Genomic DNA, 22,180 nt, shown 5'->3' with positions numbered 1-22,180 from the left:
CTATTTTTTGTAAGCGTTATTGAACGCAAATTTGATTTATTGCTTAAACGTGCCTCCAAATTCGCTCCGAAATTCACTAATAGATTGTTGTTTACAACGTCGTATTTTTTTATAGTGATGTAGTCAGGATTTTCACAAACACGTGTTCGAAACAAAATTGCAGCCTGTCCGTAGATTCCTCGTGTTTTAAACCACACGCCAATGGCGCGCATCTCTGTGGTGTTGAATTTTAGAACTACTCACTCTAAATTGTGTTCTGTGGTCTGCATAAACATGTATGTACATGTCATGAGTTGTGGGTGATCAAATTTTTGCAGCCTTGTGAAAATTGTAATCACATTTATGTTTTTGTGCATCGAAAACAAACAAAAAGTTCCTACGATTTAAAGTTGAAGTCTCATCACTCTCATCGCACCAGCTTGTTATATATAATACTCAGAAGATTTAAAAAGTTCGAGGTAACAATCAGCTTGTATTTCTAAACTAACTGAGCGTGTAATAATTTGAATGTGTAGTAAAAGTTCTGAATTGAAACGGTTTAAAACCGTACCATTCGGTATGAAGTGTTGTGCTGATTTTATAAAACAACATTTGTAGGTTAGTTAACTCGTCTATAATCTAATTTCTTTATTACATTGGTATACAACCAAAAATCATCAAGAAAAAGAGTAGGACTTCATTACGTTGGTTGGACCTGCTGATATTAGACCCCAAGTTAATCTTTTTTTAAGGACGTCACATCAAAGAGATAATAGAGATGACCACAGTAACATGCCTTCAGGTTTCAGAAATATGTACATAATTCCAATCAGTACATTTTTGACAAAAATATGATCGCGTCAATGAATTACTTGAAATTTCCGCTTAGTTGATTAATGTCTAGGGTCAACGGATAATAGCAAGATGATAAACCTCTCGTTTATATAACAACCCCTATAACAATTTTCCCAATCATATCAGGTTATGATTTACCAATGAGAATTGCAGTTTTTGTTGACACTCTTTACATAGTCAGAACTTGCAATAAAACCATTTCAAACATTGCTTAGTCAAAACCATTTGAAATCAATCCCATCAATTGACCAATTGAATCCTTGCGAAAATGATTTATTTCATTTACTTGAAACATTTTGTATGATTTTCTGATTATATTTTGAAAAACTATATTTGCTAAAAAAATCTAGAAACAAGTCCGTTTTAAGCCGAAAAAATTGATTAGGAACGTGTATTTTCATTCCTGATGATTACAAAAAGTTTCATTTTATGGACCAGTATTGCCATTTTCTTTTGTTAGTATTACCAAATTGAACTATAATTCACAAAATGTGCTAATAATAAAAAAAACTTCCATATTAGTAAATTAAAGTTAAAGTTTCAGATGGAACATTCAATGTTATAATTTTTTTTATGTACATACCGCCGTCACTCTCTAATGATTATTTTCATTCAGTTTTGATGCTTCCTCTTCATTTGAATTAATATTTAATTCTATTGTGTAATTATTTTGGGTGACTAATGTATACCTGATTTTATGTACATGACTGATTCTAATTGTGTTACTGGCAAAGCGTTACCTTTGCTGAATTTCATAAGTTTTATGAATCAGAGGCAAAACAATACAGTGTTAAATGTAAACAGCAAAGCACGCGATTGAGTGCTACCCAATAAGAAATGTGGTGTAGTGAAATGCCTATTGTCTTTGCCATTTCTATTGAAACGCCACCTGTTGATTTTGGTTAAAATTTAGCAATTGGTAACAGCTTTCGGTTGATTGACAATTTAGTTAGAAAATTGTATGAATATGAACGTTGCCAAATTTACGATTAACAAGTGATGTTTCAATAGAAATGGCAAAGACTATAGACTCATTTGTAGATGAAGATATTTATCATCATTCTTCGTGTATTTCTGTTTCATATGATACTATGATGAAATGTTCTGATATTACTTCCTATAATTTTGGTAAAGCGGATATTGCATCTCTGTATCACCGAATTTTATTACTTGATTGGTCGTTTCTTGTTGATTGTTCTGATGTCAATGTTCCTAAATACAAAAATAAAAAGTATAATGTTCCTGTGTGGTACACGCCTCAAATTATACGTGATATTACTAAAAAAAATTGGTCTAAAGAGTTTAGAGTGTTTAGACAGTACTTCCCTCGCTGTGGGAAACTTGACGACTGCATGCCTATTTTTTTTCACATTACATTTTTCTAGCGGGGCATTTTAAAATAAATTGAATGAATTTTTTCATTTTTGTCATTATTTGGCATTGCTATGATTGGGAATTAAAAAAAAATTAAATTGCACGAAGTCGTCTCTGGGGTGATTAATATGTTGCCTATGCAAAAAATGTCTGGTGTGAACAGATAAAGTGGACAGATAAAATGAACGCCCTGTATAGTACTTGTAATTTAAGACAAATAGCCATAACACTTATCAATCTGTAGACGTGACGGTGAAATACAAACGAAACTAAAACGTGGTTTCTACGAATTGCAATAATCGGATTGACAATGCGACGGTTCAGACTTTTTTAATGCTCTGACTTCCGTTTATTGTATAAAACACTACATTTTATTTGGTTTTTGGATGCTGTAATTCACATTTGGTTAATTATAACTTGTCTATATCTAGGGGAGCATCCCCTAGCTACGGCCTTAAGAAATATCGAGAAACGAGTACCAAATTGACCAATGGACTCCATTACTGTACGTCCTTCGATTATCCTCGATAATTTATTTTTTTAATTTAATTTATTTGCAACGGAATCTCCAATTTACATTTTGAATTATTAAACTAAATTAACTAAATAATACATATTCTAACAGATTATTCCCTAATAAGTAAATTCAAAACAAAATATTCATGGCTTGGCGGTTACTAATATGAAAACAATAAATAATGAACTAAAATCTACTGTTATAAAATAACGAAATTTTGAATTTAAATTTGGTCAAAGGAGAATCAAACATCGATATGTTACTGTTCGAATAATCATTTGCAGCTAGCATCATTCTATGTAAAGGATGATTACGACCTATATTCGACGTCGATGGTGCTACGATGATAAGAAAAACGACTTGTGAAGTGTTTATGATTATACATCGGAAGAATGTCACTTAGAAAGTAGTTTGATTTGAATACGTTCGACCCCTCAAAACAGAAATAAAACAATTGACTTTACTAGTCAGCTTCAATCGACAAAATGTTCTGAATATCATTATTATAACTCTTATTAAATAAAGACGTTTGTATTTTCACATTTTCGAGAAAATGGGATGACTCGTTCTTAATTTAATCAATAAAAAATATGAATGCTATGATGAATCACAAGTAAAAACTCATATTTTGCACATTTTGGGTAGAATTTATTCCGCAAAATTTTGAGATAACGTCATCAATTTTTGTAGTTTCTGATTAACTCAATAAAATAAATTCACACATTCATTAATATTTTTGAGTCACCTGTATATGCAAATCCAAAAAATATGAATGGAATGATAAATCACAAGTAGAGACTCACCATATTTTGGACATTTTAGATAGGATTTATTTGGCAAAATTTTGAGCTGACGTCATCAAATTTTTGGAGGGGAAAAGCAAATATATTTTGATTAAAAATTTATCATGCTTATCATAACTTTGAAACATCTACAAGATTTCAAAGCATTCGGTTTTGCTGATTCAACATTAAATTACAAAATGAAATGTCGTTTTATAATTGTGATTTTTTTCCAGAAACGTCCAGATTTTCGGAAAAAAATTACAATGATATAACAACATTTTGCAATTTAATTTTCAATCCGAAAAACCGAATGAAATCTTGCAGAATCTCCATCAAGTTCAATGAACTTGGTCCACCTATGTTCAAGTGCTCTTATTCCATCCCTATAAGCCCTTTCGTTCAATTAGTCAAAATACTCGTTTGTGGCAGTAATCACATCTTCATCGGACTCATACTTTTTTCCAGCATGAAATTTTTTCAAGTTTGGAAATAAACTAAAATCCGACGAGGGTAAGTCAGGCGAGTAGGGGGCATGGGGTACAAATTCAAACAGTCGAGTTGTTGGAATATCCTACTTACTCACCAGACCTGTCCCCTAGTAACTTTGTTCAGAAAATTAAAAAAATATCTTCGTGGCAATAAATATGGCGACTATGACGAAGTGATGTCTGCCGTAAACGACTGGTTAGACGAGCAACCTAAAGAATTATGTTCCAAGGGAATCCAAGCACTGGTGCATCGTTGGAAAAAATGCCTTGCAGTTGCAAGGGACTACGTAGAAAAGTAGTGATGTAATTTTTGTTATATCTTATGTTCTTGTATGTCAGGGACCGTAAAAATTGATATAAACTTTGAATAATTTTTGTATGGATGAATGTCTAGGTAAGGATATATGAAAACTGTTGTACGTTTCTCCTGATATGTGATATTGTTGTAAATTTATAGACCCGTAGAAATTCATGATGAAACAAACGAAACTAGTCGACTTTTGACGCCGAGTTCTGGTCCTTTCGCACCAGCAGAGCTTTTTTCTACATAATCCTCTTGAATAGGACAGAATAACCTTGGCAGTATTTAAATAATATTTCTCATAACTAAAGTTTCTCAAAATGTCTAGCACTTGAAATAAATACGTCACACCTGGCCGAAACTTGATTAATGGTTTTATACACCCTATTTGGTGAATTTAAGCCTAAATTAGTAGGGTAATTTGAAAGGACTAGGATTTCTACATTCAAGTCTCTGCGTTTACCAACTGTCTCAATCAATTTTGTTAATACTGTACCTGTATAAACTAATAATTACCTAAAAATGAAATACATTTTGATTTGAATCATAGCAAACATGGGCTAGGCGGTGGTGTAAATAAACCTTTATTTTCAGAATGAATCCAGATTTGTTGCAAGCCAGTGACAGCAGCGATGAAGATTATGTACCCCATATCAAATTCGAAGATACCTCCTCCGATTTGGACTCTGATGGAAGCATGCAGCAGAAAACTTCACCGAACAAAGAATCATGTTCCAAATCTAAAAAAAGAAGAAAGAACACTTCAAAGTGTAACAAAAAACTTAAGAATATCGACCAATCAAAACCAAGTAAGTAAAACATGAGAACACTAAATGTTATTAAGTATTATTTTTGTTCTATGTTGCCAAAGGTAAAAGTCGAATTTTTTAAGGATTGAAATTCGTTATCAGAGAATCTACCACCGGTAACTAATTTCGAAAGCTAAAAATTAATTATGACCATCTTATCTCGGATTTTACTTTTCCTGCTCACAGCTTAATTTTTCGTCATATAATAACACTAGCTTTTGCCCATGGCGTCGCACGCGTAAAATTCGGAGTAAAACAATTCCCCTTTCCCTATACCGTGAAGATAAATGACAAAAAATTGTTATTGTGGGTTATCCATAAGAGATAGACATATACCATCGGGGAGTTTTCTGTAGACCTTTTCAAGGTGTACAATACTTAGTACATTATTTTGATAAATCTCGTAGGGTTCAGCCTGCGTTTGCAATGTAAGCGGAAAAAATGTAATTATTTACGACATCACATTAGAAACTTCAAAAATAACATTTTTATTTCTCTACTATATAATATCTATTAAAAAAAAACCGCATCAAAATCCGTTGCGTAGTTTTAAAGATCTAAGCATACATAGGGACAGACAGCGGAAAGCGACTTTGTTTTATACTATGTAGTGATTTACAAGGCAACGAGTAATCAAATCAAAAACACCTCTAGTTATTTCTCGATGCTCAATTGTTTTATGAACGTATGGCGTAGCTTGCTAACGTCTAAAGCTACGTGTCTACTTGAAAGAAATACTTTGGAGATCAGCCCTTACAATTGACCCTTATACTGTAAGTAAAGTGAATAGACATTATATAAATTCCAATGATACAGAATGAGACAACATCGCGCAGGCGAAGTCAGATTTCTACAGCGCTAAGTTAAAATTAACCAATGAGCGACAGATTACGTATGTGTTTCCGGCTGCATTCTGTCAAAACGGTTTGTTGTCACAGGTTTTTATTATTCGGCATGGCATGTGATATTGAAATTCATTTAATTTAATTAACGTTTTCTGCCTCAAATTGCACAGATTTTTTTCTGATTTGTGGTTTACCATATTTTTTGTTATATAAAAGAAGGATTGACACGCAAAAGCCGTTTTGTTAATCTTCATGATTACAATTTTAAATCGTGAATTTTGTAACATATTTTGACCAAGAATTACAGTGATAGTGTAATTTCATTGCTGCTACGTGAGATTTTGCAAATGAACATTTGAGACTGTGTATGTCCTCCCATAACTTCAAATTGAAGATGTCTCTAAAAAAAAAACAAGTGTGATAGATACACGTCGTCCCGCATAGGGTGTCAGGACCATGGCCACCATAACAAGCGTAATTATGGATAGTTATTTTTTTACGGAATAGTTTTAGGTGTTAGATGTTGAAAGCAGTGTATTACATTATTACAGATTCCATTAATTGCAGTAAATAATCGGAGAAGCCAAAGTTGCTTAATTTTATCAGTAGAATTCTGTGCTTGAGTTTGTCAAACGTCTACTTGCTGTTTAGCATTGAAACTATTGGCTACGTATTGGGTGAAACAACTCAAATTCGTTTCAGTGGAACGACCACTTATAAATCCATGCTGGGATTCCGTTAACCAATTGTGCACATTAAATGAGAGAAATTTATGAAGAATCATCTCAAAAATCTTTGAAAAATTGTAAATCAATGAGATGGGTCAGTAATTCTCTATTAAATGTCTCCCCTTTCTTAAAAATTGGAGAGATCACAGATAATTTCCAGACGTCTGGGAAAGATGCAGTTTTTACAATAATATTAAATATAACTGATAAAGGATAAGAAAACACTGAGGCACAGTCATGTAATAAAAAACCTGGTATATTATCATGGCCACTAGTCATATTAGGTTTGATAGTCATCAAGGTTTCAAAGACGTTCCGTAACCGAAATAAAATTAATGGAATCATTGCTGGACGCATCAATAGAAGTTGGACTATAATCCGAATAACTGGAGTGAAAGTGTTCCATAAAGGCATTTACAATGTCTTTGGGATTACCCAAAATATTATCCAAATAAATCATTTCAGAAGGTATACCAGAACGCTTCCAGATTTTGAGTATACAACGCGATTTTGATGTCATGTTTAAGCTCGTTACGAATAGTTTTAAAATGCTGAAGATTTAGTTGGTTTTTGTGGGATTTATATTTACGCCATAGTCTCCATTTTCGCTTGATTTTTCTAATAATATTACAAGTGAACCATGGTGGAAATGAATTATTACAAAAATGATGAGATTTGGGTGCGTAAAGATCCAATATGCTATTAATAAGTTTGTTATAAAAGAGGCAGCAAGCAGTATTAACTAGGGATGTACCGACTAGTGGCCGACCGGTCGGATAAGCCGACTATTCGGCCGTTTTTCATCGTCGGCTGCAGTCGGCGACTAGTCGGCTAAACAGCCGATCGGTCGGCTTTTTTTATTAAAATTAAAATAGTATATAAAACAATTAAACCCGGTTTACAGAACCTCAATTAAATATTTAATTGCGATTTAATTTTTAACCCCGCGTTAAAGTATCATGTGACCGAATCTACGCCAATCAGACGTCACTAATGGCCTTGTTAAATGCGCGATCAACTTAAACTCAGTTAAAATATTATATAAACTGGCCCTAAATTGTGTTATTCTTTATTTTTGCATTGAGTCACTAAAAAAAATTAAATGTTAAAATTATCCAAACAAATTTAACACATTTTTTGGAAAACAAAGGAACTTTAGTTATTCCTTTTATTAAAATAGAACAAACCTTTAAGGTAGCCAGAGAAATAGAAAAAAACACACTGTTTGTCGCATTTATAAACCAGTTTTAGCAAAGCCGAACAGTCGGCCGACTAGTCGGTTTTTACTGGCCGAACAATCGGCTAGTCGGTTAGTCGGCCAGATCTACAGTCGGTACATCTCTAGTATTAACATCATTAACGTTCTCCAAGAAAGACCAACTTATCTCACCTAAATGACGATATAAATTTGGAAAGTCAGCTCTACGAAAATTACAGCGTTTCTGTGAAGATTTACAGTTACTTATAACCTTTACTTTTGGTTGATGATATTCTAAAGAAATAAGCAGTGAGGGGTGGTGTGTGTCTTCAGGTAGTAGATAATCTTCCGCTTTATCGATGTAACACTGTATGTTTGAGAGCACTAACTCTAAGTATCTACCATTGATGTTGGCTACGCTGTTACATTGTTTAAGATCGAGATATATGTGACAATATGACATATTCCTAACAAAACAGCTTTTTGCATTTTGACAATTATTGAATCATTTAAATGTAAATATTTCAAATTCTCAACTAAACTATTTGGTACTACACTTACATTGGAGATAACGAAAGGTAGAATTGAAATTTTCTCAATATTTAGCATTGCTTTCATTTCTATTGATAATTGCAGATATTTTGAAATTTTTGTGTGGTGTGTTAGGAACAGCAATATAAGTAAGACTGCCTTCATTGGTGTGTTTCTTTATAAGTATGATATCTGGTCTGTTGGCTGTAATGTTTCTGTTTGTAAGTATTGTGAGATCCGAATATGGCTTGTATTCGGTGTTTTCAAGGAATGGAGATGGAACATAAGTATAATAGGGTGTAGTATCTTTGATCAAGTTTAGATTTGTTGCTAAGTTTTTGTGAATGATTATAGCTGCGTTGTCGCGTCTAGCTTTGTAGTCAGTTTGTGCCAGGATGCTACAGGATGAAGTTAGGTGCTGAATCGTTTCGGGTTTTTCTTTACAGGGTCGACAAGAATCGTGTGTTATATTTGGGTCTTTGATTATGTATTTTCTGTAATTCTTGGTACTGATTACTTGGTCTTAAAAGCAAACAAAAACCCTTGTGTTTCGGCATAAAAATTTGATTGTTTTTGGCCAAATCAATGACATTTTCACGTTGATGTGTTTCGTTTATAGTCTAGTCAAAATAGGCATTTAACTTAGCCAAAATTCGCATAGAGCTGAAAATTGGTATAGACGTTAAATAAACCATTACAAATGAAATGTCAAAAATCCCCTTCGATCCTAGTTCTGCAAACAATTTTACCCAAGGTCAAAGGTCAAAAATTCAGGTTTTTCCCATTTTTCTCTGAAACCGTAAGTTTTATCCTAAAAATAGGCTAGACAAAAATTGTTCCAATACTTTTTTTCGTACGAAACACCATTCGAAAGATATCGCGGATTTTAAAAGTTAAAATTAATTTTCGTCATAATATGCACACATTTCCGCACCACCTATGAGATAATGTACTTGGCGCATTTTTTTTTTAAAGAACTAAAAGTTTGATCGATGTACAGATCGCATCCTATTGATTGAAAGAGATCGCATCCTATTGATTGAAAGAATGGTACTATTGCTAATGTTCAAAGTGGAACAGGTTGATTCCTCTTAAATTTTATTATGATAGATAATTTTCTACTTCAACAATTATTTCTTCATCTTCACATTCTTCTTCTTCTCCTTGCATAATTTCTCTACGCTGTTCTAAGATGGATCAGTTGTCTCTTAATTGATATCATAGGTATTGTCATCTGTTGTATTTGATTCAATATTGGAGCAAGTCTGACCCTGACAATTGATACATACTGGCGAACAAAATAATCCCACTGTTTGACAACCACAATTCTTACTACAATCCGTCTTGCAGGTTCAAAAAATAGTATTAAGCAGTTTTTCTGGAGCAGGCGGGAGTAGGGTTTGAATTGGTTCCAAAAAATTATCTCTGAGCTGGACCCCATTCTTCTGGGTCCAGCTCATTGCCTAGCCGCACTTGAACTTGATAATACACACGATACAAGTGTTGAAAGGCAGAAGCAGATGTTGGCGGCAGACAAGACAACTGCACTGTTTTATTGTTCCATACAGATTTTACAAACCTTAAATATCTATGGAATCATTTTTTTTTTGGAGCACCATACATTAAAAGAAGAAAACGAATTCCATTTGTGACGATGTCATGTGGAGAAGAGTCAATCTTTATAAATACTTCTGCGCAATCAATTAAATCATTATGTTTTTCGAACAATTTAAATACTGCTGTTTTACCTCTCTTAAAAATAGCTGATGTAGTGTCGCAACCAGTTATTGCATGAAAAATAAAATACGAGTTTTACATTTTGGATATGCAGTCAAACTTTGTGATGAATATATTGTTGACTGTACTTGAGCTTTCCCAGGTTTCAAAAAGTAAATAATTTTATCAATTGGAGTCCGTGCAGTCAGTAGTATCAACAAAACAACATCTTCACCAACGACGACAGTTGTTGTATTTGGTCTTTTGAATTGTTCTATTGCTGTTTCAATTATAAGGACATCAGCATCATTATCAGCTTGTTTTATTGAAATGCCAGCAGCTGTAAACTCTTCACATAGCATTGAAATGAAGCGAGACGTATACAGGCTGCATAGAGTATGAATTTTTCAACGTTTAAAATCGCGATATCTCACGAATGGTGATTTGTACGAAAAAAAGTATTGGAACAATTTTTGTAGAGAATCTACAACTTTTGTCTATTTTTACTATAAAACTTACGGTTTCAGAGAAAAATGGAGAAAACCTGAATTTTTGACTTTGACCTTGGATACAATTTTTTGCAGAAGTAGGATCCAAGCGGATTTTTGACATTTCATTGGTAATGGTTTATTTAAAGAATTTTCCATGTAGTTATTTGTGTTTCAGCCCACTTATTATGTTGTGTAGATCGTGGAGTGTGGAAATTTCTTCAATATTGGATAGATGTTTAAGTCTGCTCTTGTTATGGCGCGAAACAATTCGTTTGTTTCTGTCCGTCTCAAGAAATATTTCTTCAATTCCGAAACTTGTCTCTTGCATAAATTTTCTAAGTTCTGCAATCCCCTGCCTCCGTTCTGGCTTGATAATGAAAATCTCTTAATTGAGGACTACGGATGATGTTTTCTATATTGTGTGAATGATTTTCTTGTTGAGATCTTTAAATTTTCCAAATCAATTTTTGACCATTTAATTATTCCAAAAGTATATGCTAGCAGTAGATAATGTTAACTACCCTTCTCCCCACTCTTCTCCACAGCAAAGACAGAGGGGAAAGAGTGGGATAAAGGAGAGCAGCATCAGAAATAAATAGGATGTAAATGTTTCAAAATTCTCACTTTATATACACGAAAACAGAAATTACGTGCCAAATAATTCTATTCCTATTAATTTATATTTTATTTTCAGCCGATTTCCAATCTGAGGTCCTTACAGAAAATGACAAAAAACAAAAAGAAGATGATGTGTGGGCAAATTTTATGAAAGATACAGGTTTCAAGTCTAAATCTGAATGTGTAGGTAATCAATCGACAAAATTATTATCATCAAGTAATAAGGACGAATATAAAAACACTACAGAAGAAAATAAATCGAAAAAAGGCTCAGCAATAGAAGTTTTTAATTTTGCCGGAGAAAATGTCGTTGTCAACAAACAGGAAAAACGACGATCTGAACCTGAAAATGTTAACCAAGGATCAACATCAAAAAACACAAACACTCAAGCGAATGAATCCAAGACCCACTCCAGTGGAATAGGTGGAATACTTAATCAATTAGGTAAAAGGACAAAAATTAACACTTTGGAAAAATCAAAGTTAGATTGGGATCAGTTTAAAAGAGAAGAAAATCTGGAAGAAGAACTTCAAACATTTAATCGGGGAAAGGATGGGTAATTTGTTTTATAATAATCATGATATTAACATAGCAGGTTTTTTTTTAGTTATTTGGAGAAACAAGACTTTTTAAATAGAGCAGATTTAAGAAGATTTGAAATAGAACGTGAACTGCGAACAATTGAAAGAAGTAAAAGAGGAAATAATTTGTTATAATAAACATCATTGTTATACATATCAAGTATTATGTGTAAATTTTATTACATTCCGTTCAGTTGTAATTATTTAATTTTAATTAAGAAGTTTTGAGTTGGTGGAACCGTAAAGCGTTTTTAAATATGCATGTACAGACTCGATTTAATAAAAGAGAATAACGTAAAGTATAGACTTTTTTAAATATTGGCAAGGTATTGTAAAACTACCAACTAAAACGTCTGAGATATTTCTGTTTCTTTCTTCGTCCGACAAGCTGTATTTTCGCAAATAAAGAATGCTCACATTTCTTAGCATTTTAGAGGCGGAGACGTTTTCAAGCGGATCAGATGTACAATCTTATGTGCAACACGGAATGGGTTTTTCCCATCCTTCCAGGAAGTAAGAGTTGTAAGTCCCACCAACTTATTTGTTAAAGTCTATTCTGGTATCAGTCTTTATCTTATCAGTATTCATTCAATATCAGTACCTGTTCGGTGTCCGTATCATTCATTGTTATTCAGCAGTAAGTATTCCGTATTCGAACTGTGAAATCGATATGTAATTATTAGTGTATTAAAATAAAGTAAAGAAATTGCCGGATGTACGGTAATCTATAACTCGTGCAAATCGGTACCGTCTTCAGAACAGCACCTGAGATTCACTACGTCGTTGTCATTCGGTTAGTGGCTCTCATTCAAATCGCACGTAGTGTAGTCAAAATAGGCTGCATTTTCTTGTTTATTTATTTATTTTTATTTTATTACTTATGTTTTCAACAGGCCGAGGCCCAGTTACAGAAAACTGGACGTATACAAACACCCAGAGCTACAGTATCGACCCCACAACCCAAGGTGTAGCAGGTAGACGCGCAGTCAACACACTTACCTGGTCCGGAACGAACGATTTTAATTACTTTGTCATAATCTATTCGCCTCCCAAAGTCGTAATCTCAATCATAATAAATCTCATTCATTATCTAATATAATGAGTCATATGCTAACCTGTAAAATCTCAAACAACCCTTAATTAATTTTATAATATTACGAAACTATCAGATTGGAGACCGTGACTGGAGAGTCGGCACCAATCATGGGCCAGGCGGAAGTTAAAATCTACATTGATCAGTTGAAAATAAGACATCGCGCTCTCGTAGCTGGCATCGAAGATGACTTCATTCTGGGAATGGATTTGATTAACCGCCATGGATTACAGTTAGAACAGAAATCGAACCCGGATTTGTCCACGGTATTGTTCAACCACCGCACACCCCCAAGGAGAATCTCATGATTGCTAGTGCTTTAATCAATATCGAAAATGACATACCTGTTTTTCCTAAACTCATGATCATCAAGAGTGGGGAGGTTCTTGCCGTCTGTCAACCAGTCACGAAGATAGTTCATCATTACGAAGCACTTTGTGATAACACTGATGAAGGAAGAAAAAGCAACTTAGAAATTCCTGCCCTAGAGCTTGGTCATCTAACCGATCATCAACGGAATGTAGTAAGAGATTTTCTGCTGAAACACAGTGGAATGTTTGCATTTGGAGAGTCCTCTGAGCGTTCACGAAATGGTGCGCCACAAGATCCGGTTGGCGAGTGACAGAATGAAAACACGTTACGACCGTAAGGGTAACTCAGTAGGATTCTAGGCAAGGGATTTGGTATAGCTTTATAATCCCCGAAGAAGGAAAGGTCGTTGCACGAAGTTGTCACCAGACTGTGAAGGTCCAGGTAAGATTGTTCATTTAGACCGCCTCATGAAGTACAACAGTGACAACGTCGACGTTTCTGATCGGGACGATCAGAACTAAGGAGGGGGCAGTGTTACGAAATAAACCCATACGCCGCCCCGATACGACGTCTATGGGTTCCTGAGCTTTCTAATACATACGGCGTTGATGGGTGAGTCATCATCGCTGACGGTGTCGAAGCGGCGTTCCATAAAGGCAAGTCTGAAACGGCTTACCGGAAATCTCGAGTGGGGGCCCAGAAGACCCCCGAAACGGCGTTCTCGATCCATCGAGAAGAACGTTAGGTTTAAAATAGAAGCCACCGTCGGGAACGAAGATCATTCAGCCAGCAGAATCGACAAAAGTACAGTCAAGGTGCGCCGGAATTATGTTGTACATAATCGCTGTGTAATAATCAGTCGTCTAATTCGAGTTATTAAGAAATAAATTGTTGAGTTTAACCCTTGCCGATTTTATTCACCGATCGACGTAACAATATTTTATATTGTCCGCATTTGTGCGGACCCTACTCACATGGAATGGAATTTACGCCCACGCAGACCAGGGACTGAGGGGCTGTTATTTACCCCACTAGAGCGAGGAAAGTTCTGTCAAAATAAACTTCTCGAATTTTTTAATTTTATGCGCTCTGATTATAAATAGTGGTTGAATGTGTTAATTTAAAAAAATAGTTTACGATTTATATAATACTCCTACCTAATTTTTTCTTATTTAGTAAAATAAGTTTTTAGATGACAAACCAACTTTATCTATATTTAACATAATTCAAAACAAAACACCTCGCCGACATCAAAAATAAAACAGCTCCTAATTCAAAAAGCATCTCAATGGAATTGCGTCCTTTTCTAAATCATTTAAAAACTTTTTTCTACTCCCACATAGTAATCCATGAATTACGAACTGTCTAGCCTCATAGTAAAACCATAGTTACACCCACTGGCATGTAATGAATGAACAGGCACGTAATATATATATATTACGTGCCTGTTTAAATAGTTTCCATAGCAACTATAAATATTTGCTTTCCCAAAAAAATTTCTTCGGAAAGTGATTCTTCATTATAGATCGTAGAAAATAGTAATTTACGCAACTAGTTCGGGATAGCCTGCTTCCCGCATGAACGCTTGTTTGAGGCACGACCGAAGGGAGTGCCGCATTTGCGTGAATGCGGGAAGCAGGCTCACGAACGTGTTGTGTACAATATTTTTTGCGACGAATAAACCTTTAAACTGAAGAGATTAACTGTGAGTTATTTATAAACAACGCCATTGACAGCGCCGTCAACACGTCACAATGTTGACACTACCCGAGTATTTTAAGGTTACCATGGCAACGGGAAGTTAAATGCACGTGTGCGGGAAGTTCGACCTCCCGCACTCTGGTGAATGCGCGAAAGCTATCAAAAAAGGTCATGAGTGCAAAAAGTATATGACACAACTCTGGTGGTAAGCTAATTACGAACTCATATTACATCACTCGCTCGCTACGCTCGCTCGTGTATAAACTTCGTTCGTAATTAGCTTCTTACCACCCTCGATATGTAATATACTATTATCAAACGCCGGTAGCATCGAAGCTTGTGTGGTTGATGCATTTTGATTTTTTACACCCGAAAATATCAAAATCTCATTTTCGGAAAAATTGGAGTTACGCACTTTGAAAATTATACCGACGATATTTTCCAAACGCAACATGTGACAAACACTTTTGCGATTACGTAATCGTCGTTTTTCGTGCACTTTATCGTGTGAGGCTTACTGTCAAGGTAGTTTTTTTTTTTTTTTTGAGAAGATTTTGGCCAACCTAAAGATTGCATTAACATCCCTGAACTCAGTGACAGAGGCTTGTACCCGGAATCTCCGGGTCAAAAAATCTTAGTTGGCAACCCTAAATGGGATTTGTTGTTGCTGCAGGGTCGAAATAACTTTCGACCAATTTTTACCTCCCGAACGTAAGCAAAGGAAGTTTTGTAATCAAGTCCGTCGGCTGACTCTCTGCTTTTACGTTTTCTTTACCTTTTATGAGCACAAAGACATAGATCTCCCGTTTCCGTCTGTCTGTCTGTCGTCCCGAACTTTTATTAGATAAATAATCTCCCAAAGTACTGGGCCAATTGTTGTCAAATTTTGTATTTATATTAGGAATATCATGTAGATGGTAAAACGCTAACCAAAATTTGTCTAACCATCCCAACCAATAACACAGTCCAATAATGTGATGACGTCACTTCAAAATTGTACATAGTAAATAAGTTTTAAATTATATAAAATAACATAGTCCTATACATATAGTTTATGACTGCACGTTGAGTTTTTACTCGAAATGTCCAGATTTTTGGAAAAATAAACTCAAAGTTATAAAACAACATTTTACAATTTAACTTTGGAATTGTAAAATCGAATGCTCCGAAAAGTTTGAACATATTAAATTGTTAATCGTTTATGGCTTCCTAAAAAATGATGCTGTCATTTTATAATTTTGCAGAACAAATGTTCCTTAAATTTTATAGACTTAATACTTCGTGTATAGGTAATTTATAATCCGTGTTGAATTTTTCCCTAGACATCGAGATTTTTGGGAAAAAATTCAAAATTGTATTTTACAAAAGCGAATGTACTACTGAAATATTTCAATCGTTTTAAGGTTATAGGAAAGATGATAAATCGTTAATCAAAATTTGTTCGATTAAGGCCTTTGCAAAAAATTATGGCGTCATCTTAGAATTCTACCGAAAGAAATCTTTAAATTTAAAAAATAACGGTCCTGCATACGTGATTTATGAATCCGTGTTGACTTTTTGCCCTTAACATCCAGATATTTGGAGAAAAGAAAATCAACATTGTATAACAATATTTTACAATTTAAACTTTGAAAGTGCAAAAACCGAATGTTGTGAAATCATCAAGATATTTTAAGAGTGAGTCTACGTTGAGGACACAAAATCAACCAAATTTCATTTTCTTTTCACCAATGATGCTTGTCGAATTCGGTCGAAGTATAAACATAAACAGTCGAAGTTAACCATATAAAGAAAAAATACTACAACAGTACCTAGTAAAACCGCTACTTTGAGGGATTGTCGGACCATGCAGGGGGTTAATGAGGCCAATAAAAGGAGCGTGCCGCCAGTGTATAGTGGACTAAAAACATTCAGGGTTGCATTGAATTTGTGATTTATGGTTTTGTGGGTCCAATCTTTATGGTTAACTTTGAAATTTCAATAAAATTTTACTAGTGTATATAGTGTTCTTTCTATACTAAATTGAGAATGTCTATATTTTGTCCCGTTAGTTACTGCTCTGAATATATTTCTTATTTAAAAACACTGGAGTTGCGGGGATGTTAATTACGCCATTTTATAGAGGTTAACAGTTATCACAAATCGAAAATCCCAAAATCTAGTTTTATATTTTTTTACAGAAGCGGAATTTATCGAATTATACTTCAAGGGCGAGGGAAGTCTGTCAAAATAATCTTCCACAATTTTTTTACTAGCTTTGTTTTTCTTGGTAACGTCATCAAAATTCCAAAAACAACATAATTTTTTTAAAACGTAATGTAGCTGGCAAAACGGAAAATAATAATAGTAATAATATCCAAACAACATATGTATACAGTACTGTTACGAAAGAAACTCATACGACGCCTATGGGTTCTAATATGTACGGTGATGATGACTCATCGCTGCCGGACGGCGTTCGTCGGAGAAGAGCCTGGAAACGGATATCGTGACAGGTGTTCGAGAAGAAGCTTAGAAGCAGTGATGGAGACCTTTGAGAAGGACCGCGCGGCTGTTTAAATGGGAACCACCGTCGAGAGCAGTTAGTGTAGTCCAGATAAAGCGAGATGAATTCAGTCGAATCAAGTCCAGCAAAGAGCCAGTCAAGTCGCTGTGTAATTAGTCGTGTAAAGTTGAGTCACTGAGAAATAAATTGTTGAGTTTAACCCACGCCGATTTTAATCATCGATCAACGTAACAATACTATAGGGCCCCACTTTGTAAATTTCCCGGTGAACAACTAGGTCCTCAATCCGACACTGCTCTCCAAGACGAAGCGAATCGACTTATTCATCAAACCATCCTCGTAAGAACCTTCGAGATTCAACCAGCTTTAAAACAAAACAAACCGCATTAAAATCGGTTCATCCGTTTGTAACTACGGTGCCGCAGACAGACAGACAAAGGGGTCAAAGTTATAACACTCTTCTTTCTCAGTCGGGGGATTAAAAATGAGTAGAAAGATAAGCTAGATGATGTACAAATTTTTTTCTTTCATTTATTATCACTCTTTGATCCTATTTGTTCAAAAAGGTAATTTTTCATGCGTTTTCATTTCCATTTCTGTCATTATTTTATATATGTAATTCATATTAAGCGTACCTCCTTCTAACTGCATTATATTATGGTAGTGGAAGGAATTTCCAACAATTGATAAATATTTGCTGTCATGTATCAAAAGTTATTATCTACGTAGGATATGTTTGCTCAAACATTTCGGAATAGTTTTCAAAATTTCTGTTTCTAATATGTAATTATTAATTAATGAACTTGACTTTTACTATATGTGTTAACGTGAAGTTTTAGTTTCGATGCTACAGAATCATTATTTGCTAATGTTCGTCTTTGTCATGGCGTCAATGATTCAACGGATAGTAAAGCAGCAGAACATGCAATTCGTCAAATTTTAAGAAATGTTTTGATAGGTAACAACAGTAAATTCTGGAAATACCATGCTCGGTATTGAATATACATACATAGTTACTTGTAACGGAAGTTTTGAAATAACACAAAATTTAAATAATAGTGAGATCAGCATTACCTTGAATAATACTTTACTAGAAAAATTAGAAGGTTTAAAAGCATTCGTGCTTATCATGCTCGAGGAATTCATGTCCCCAAAAAACAAGTGCTTTGTTAGAACTGATCTGCAGTCAAGATCGAGGAAAATTAATTTATCCTGGAGAAGAATTTGTGGCTTTGAATTTGTGGTGGACATAATAGTGGAAATTTTGCCAAGTCTTCCGAAAGAGAATCTAAATTTTATTATAAAAACTATTGTCTTCTCGTATCTCGTTAACAATGCCATTTTTCGATGTCAAGTCCACTACAAAATTGTTTGTAGTACAATTTTAGAAAAGTTAGTTCCCCTGTTGTGATAAACTTTGTACGATACTTACATGCACAAAGATACATTCAAACTAAAAAAAAACTTTTGAAAGTAAACTGATTATAAAGTAGCCCAAAAGCTATAAGGTTATATGATCATCATAAAAGTAGTTGACCGCAAATAAATACCTCCTTTGTGTGGTGAGCAATAAATCGTCTTCTGAACATTTCTTGCTCACATTTAACAGGGTCGGGTTTCAAAGCGACTGGTTATTTCGGAACCCCCTGCGGCTGCAGGTAGTAGCCGATTAACGGAGTGGTGGATTTAGATATTTAGTGAGACCCGCCCCTGAACGAAACGACAACAAACGGTCGAGCTGCAGTGAACACGATATTTACTACCCCAAAACCTTTTCTATTGTAAACAACTTAATTTCGACACAATGGGATAATTTTATGATGGCCATATAACCTTATAACTTCTGGACTAGTATACCTATTATTTGAAATTGCGTTTATATGTAAATTGTTCATTTTTTATTAAACTAAACATAGGTACAAATATTAGGTAAGAGGCAAAGAAAAAGTCCAGGACAGCAAAATAGATTGTTAAATTTCAAACCATGAACAAACAAATTAAAGATTAATATAGTAGTAAACATGCTTTCTAATTTGCATGTGGGTGATGCTGAAATAAGATGAAGCCATATGCAATCTTCCCAAAAAATGTATATATATTTTTTATGGTAGTTTTCGAGATACTTAACTTTAAGAAGGTAATGGTATTGCTTGAAAATAAAAAGCGTCCAAAATATTTAACTGCACAAAAAAACTGGTCCAAAGTTCTTTCGACAGAACTTCCCTCGCTCCTGAAATACAATGATAATTTTTTTGAGTCACCTGTATACGCAAATCCAAAAAATATGAACGGAATGATAAATCACAAGTACAGACTCATCAAATTTTTTAGGGGGGGATGAGCGAATACATTTTGATTAAAAATTTACCATGCTTATGATAACTATAAAACATTTCCAAGATTTCAAAGCATTCGGTTTTGTAGTTCCTGATTAAATAAATAAAATAAATTCACGCATTGATTAATTTTTTTGAGTCACCTGTATATGCAAATCCAAAAAATATGAATGGAATGATGAATAATAAGTATTGTCTCATCATTCTTTGCACATTTAAGATAGGATTTATTCAGCAAAATTTTGAGGTGACGTCATCAATTTTTTGGAGGGGGCAAGTAAATATATTTTGAATAAAAATTTATCATGCTTATCACATGGTAGAAGGAGACATGGTATAGGCATCCGATGTACCAATTTAAAAATCGTCTGCGCATCCATTTGTGACGTTAGGTGGCATCAACGAACTTGTGAGTCTTGTGAGCTTCGCTAAGGAAGTCTAGGGAATATCAGCTTGAGTTGTGATTGCTCTGTCCAGTACGTCAATTAGTTGTCGGCTAACGAAAGTTAATGAAATTAATAATGATAAAAATGTAATTATTGAAAGTTGAACGGTCCAAAAATGTGGTTTCGTATCAATTTCGATAAATGTAGGACATCAGCAAATGCAAATACCAATTTGCTCTTATCTCTTGAGTGTTGAAAAGAGGTTTTTGACATATTTATGCTCAGTTCTCTCCATAAACCTAAGTTCTGCGATCACATCACACATACGACTGCAACAACTGAATAATCACAAATAAATTTTTGCAATTTAAAGAATGTATTTTAAATTTCGCGCTAATTTCACCCCACTTGACGTCACACCCGATGCGTATGCCTATACTAAAGCACTATATTAATATAATAAAGTGCTTTAGCCTATACCATGTCTCCTTCTACCATGGCTTATCATAACTGTAAATTATCTGCAAAATTCCAAAGCATTCAGTTTTGCAGATTCCAAATTAAATTGCAAAATGTTGTTTCATAATTTTGATTTTTTTCAAAAAATCTGGACGTTTCGGGTAAAAACTCAATTCGGAATCATAAACTACATGAATAGGACTATGTTATTTTATACAATTTAAAACCCATTTACTATGTGCAATTTTGAAGTGACGTCATCACATAATTGGTGGGGATGATTAGGTAAAATTTGGTTAGCGTTTTACCATCTACATGGTATTCCTAATATAAATACAAATTTTCACTCCGGTACTTTCGGAGATTGTCTGTCTAATAAAAATCCGGGACGGCAGACAGACGGAAACGGGAGACCTATTTCTTCGTCTTCTAGGGGTCATGAAAGGTCGAGAAAATGTAAAAGTAGAGAGTCGGCCGACGGACTCGATTACAATACTTCCTTTGCTTACGATCGGGAAGTAAAAACATCATGGAGTTGCCGTGATGAATACGAATTTGTCATTAATAACATCTTTTGTGATAATGAAGTCGACATTTAAGATAAAATGACGTATGAAATACATCGGTAAGTTTTCGTTCAGACACATATTAAATAAATAATTACCTATTTTAAAAAATGTCAGCTCCATGGATTAAAAGCCATCCCTCCACGGAGCTGACATTTTCAAAAATTTATCACGTCCAGGCGCGGTACAATTGACATAATGCATAATGTCAATTAAGCAACATTTTCATAACCACTCTTCAGGTTTTATTACTTCCCGAGCGTAAGCAAAGGAAGTATTGTAATCAAGTCCATTGGCCGACTCCCTACTTTTACGTTTTCTCGGCCTTTCATGACCCCTAGAAGACGAAGAAATAGGTCTGCCATTTCCGTCTGTCTGTCCGTCTGTCTACCGTCCCGGATTTTTATTAGACAGATAATCTCCGCAAGTACTGGACCGATTGTTATGAAATTTTGTACTTATATTAGGAATATCATGTAGATGGTAAAACCAGAGAACATAGTAAAACGCTAACCAAAATTTGTCTAATCATCCCCACTACTAATGCGATGACGTCACTTCAAAATTGTACATAGTAAATGGGTTTTAAATTGTATAAAATAACATAGTCCTATACATGTGGTTTACAACTCCGAATTGAGTTTTCACCCAAAACGTCCAGAATTTTGGAAAAAAAATTAAAATTATAAAACAACATTTTGAAATTTAATTTTGAATCTGCTAACCCGAATGCTTTGAAATGTTGCAGATGTTTTAAGGCTATAAAGAACATCATAAATCTGTAGTCAAAATATATTTGGTTATCCCCTCCAAAAACTTGATGACGTCATCTCAAAAGTTTGCCGAATAAATCATATCTAAAATGTACAAAATATGATGAGTCTGTACTTGTGATCTATCACTCCAGTCATATTTTTTGGATTTGCATATACAGGGTGACTCAAAAAAATTAATGAATGCGTAAATTTATTTCACTAATTTACTCAGGATCTACAAAACCGAAT

At 34.3% G+C, this 22,180-nt stretch overlaps 1 protein-coding gene across 2 annotated transcripts; it reads left to right on the top strand.

Annotated features, from left to right (window-relative positions):
• Positions 1-248: 248 nt before the first annotated feature.
• LOC135135058 (craniofacial development protein 1) lies at positions 249-14,123 on the top strand. 2 transcript variants are annotated; one of them, XM_064064001.1, is made up of 5 exons: positions 249-458; positions 4,894-5,108; positions 11,312-11,792; positions 11,844-12,339; positions 12,711-14,123. In XM_064064001.1, exons 2-4 carry the CDS (start codon positions 4,895-4,897, stop codon positions 11,950-11,952), a joined length of 804 nt encoding a protein of 267 aa, XP_063920071.1. In that variant the 5' UTR covers positions 249-458; position 4,894; the 3' UTR covers positions 11,953-12,339; positions 12,711-14,123. The 2 variants fall into 2 exon arrangements, with proteins under 2 accessions (XP_063920071.1, XP_063920072.1); XM_064064002.1 differs by lacking the exon at positions 249-458 and adding an exon at positions 511-597.
• The last annotated feature ends 8,057 nt before the right edge of the window (positions 14,124-22,180 follow it).

The sequence above is a fragment of the Zophobas morio genome, unplaced genomic scaffold (genome assembly GCF_036711695.1).
Source record: "Zophobas morio isolate AGI-343-1 ecotype UQ-CSIRO unplaced genomic scaffold, CSIRO_AGI_Zmor_V1 ptg000024l, whole genome shotgun sequence".
Classification (NCBI taxonomy): Eukaryota; Metazoa; Arthropoda; class Insecta; order Coleoptera; family Tenebrionidae; genus Zophobas; species Zophobas morio.
The sequence above is the reverse complement of the archived record's forward strand: the minus strand, read 5'-3'. Positions and strand labels throughout refer to the sequence as shown.

Coding starts and splice junctions, on each gene's coding strand:
- LOC135135058 (XM_064064001.1), top strand. CDS start 4,895: ATGAATCCAGATTTGTTGCAAGCCAGTGACAGCAGCGATGAAGATTAT. Junction 5,109..11,311: donor TATCGACCAATCAAAACCAA/GTAAGTAAAACA, acceptor TTTTATTTTCAG/CCGATTTCCAATCTGAGGTC. Junction 11,793..11,843: donor TTTAATCGGGGAAAGGATGG/GTAATTTGTTTT, acceptor GTTTTTTTTTAG/TTATTTGGAGAAACAAGACT.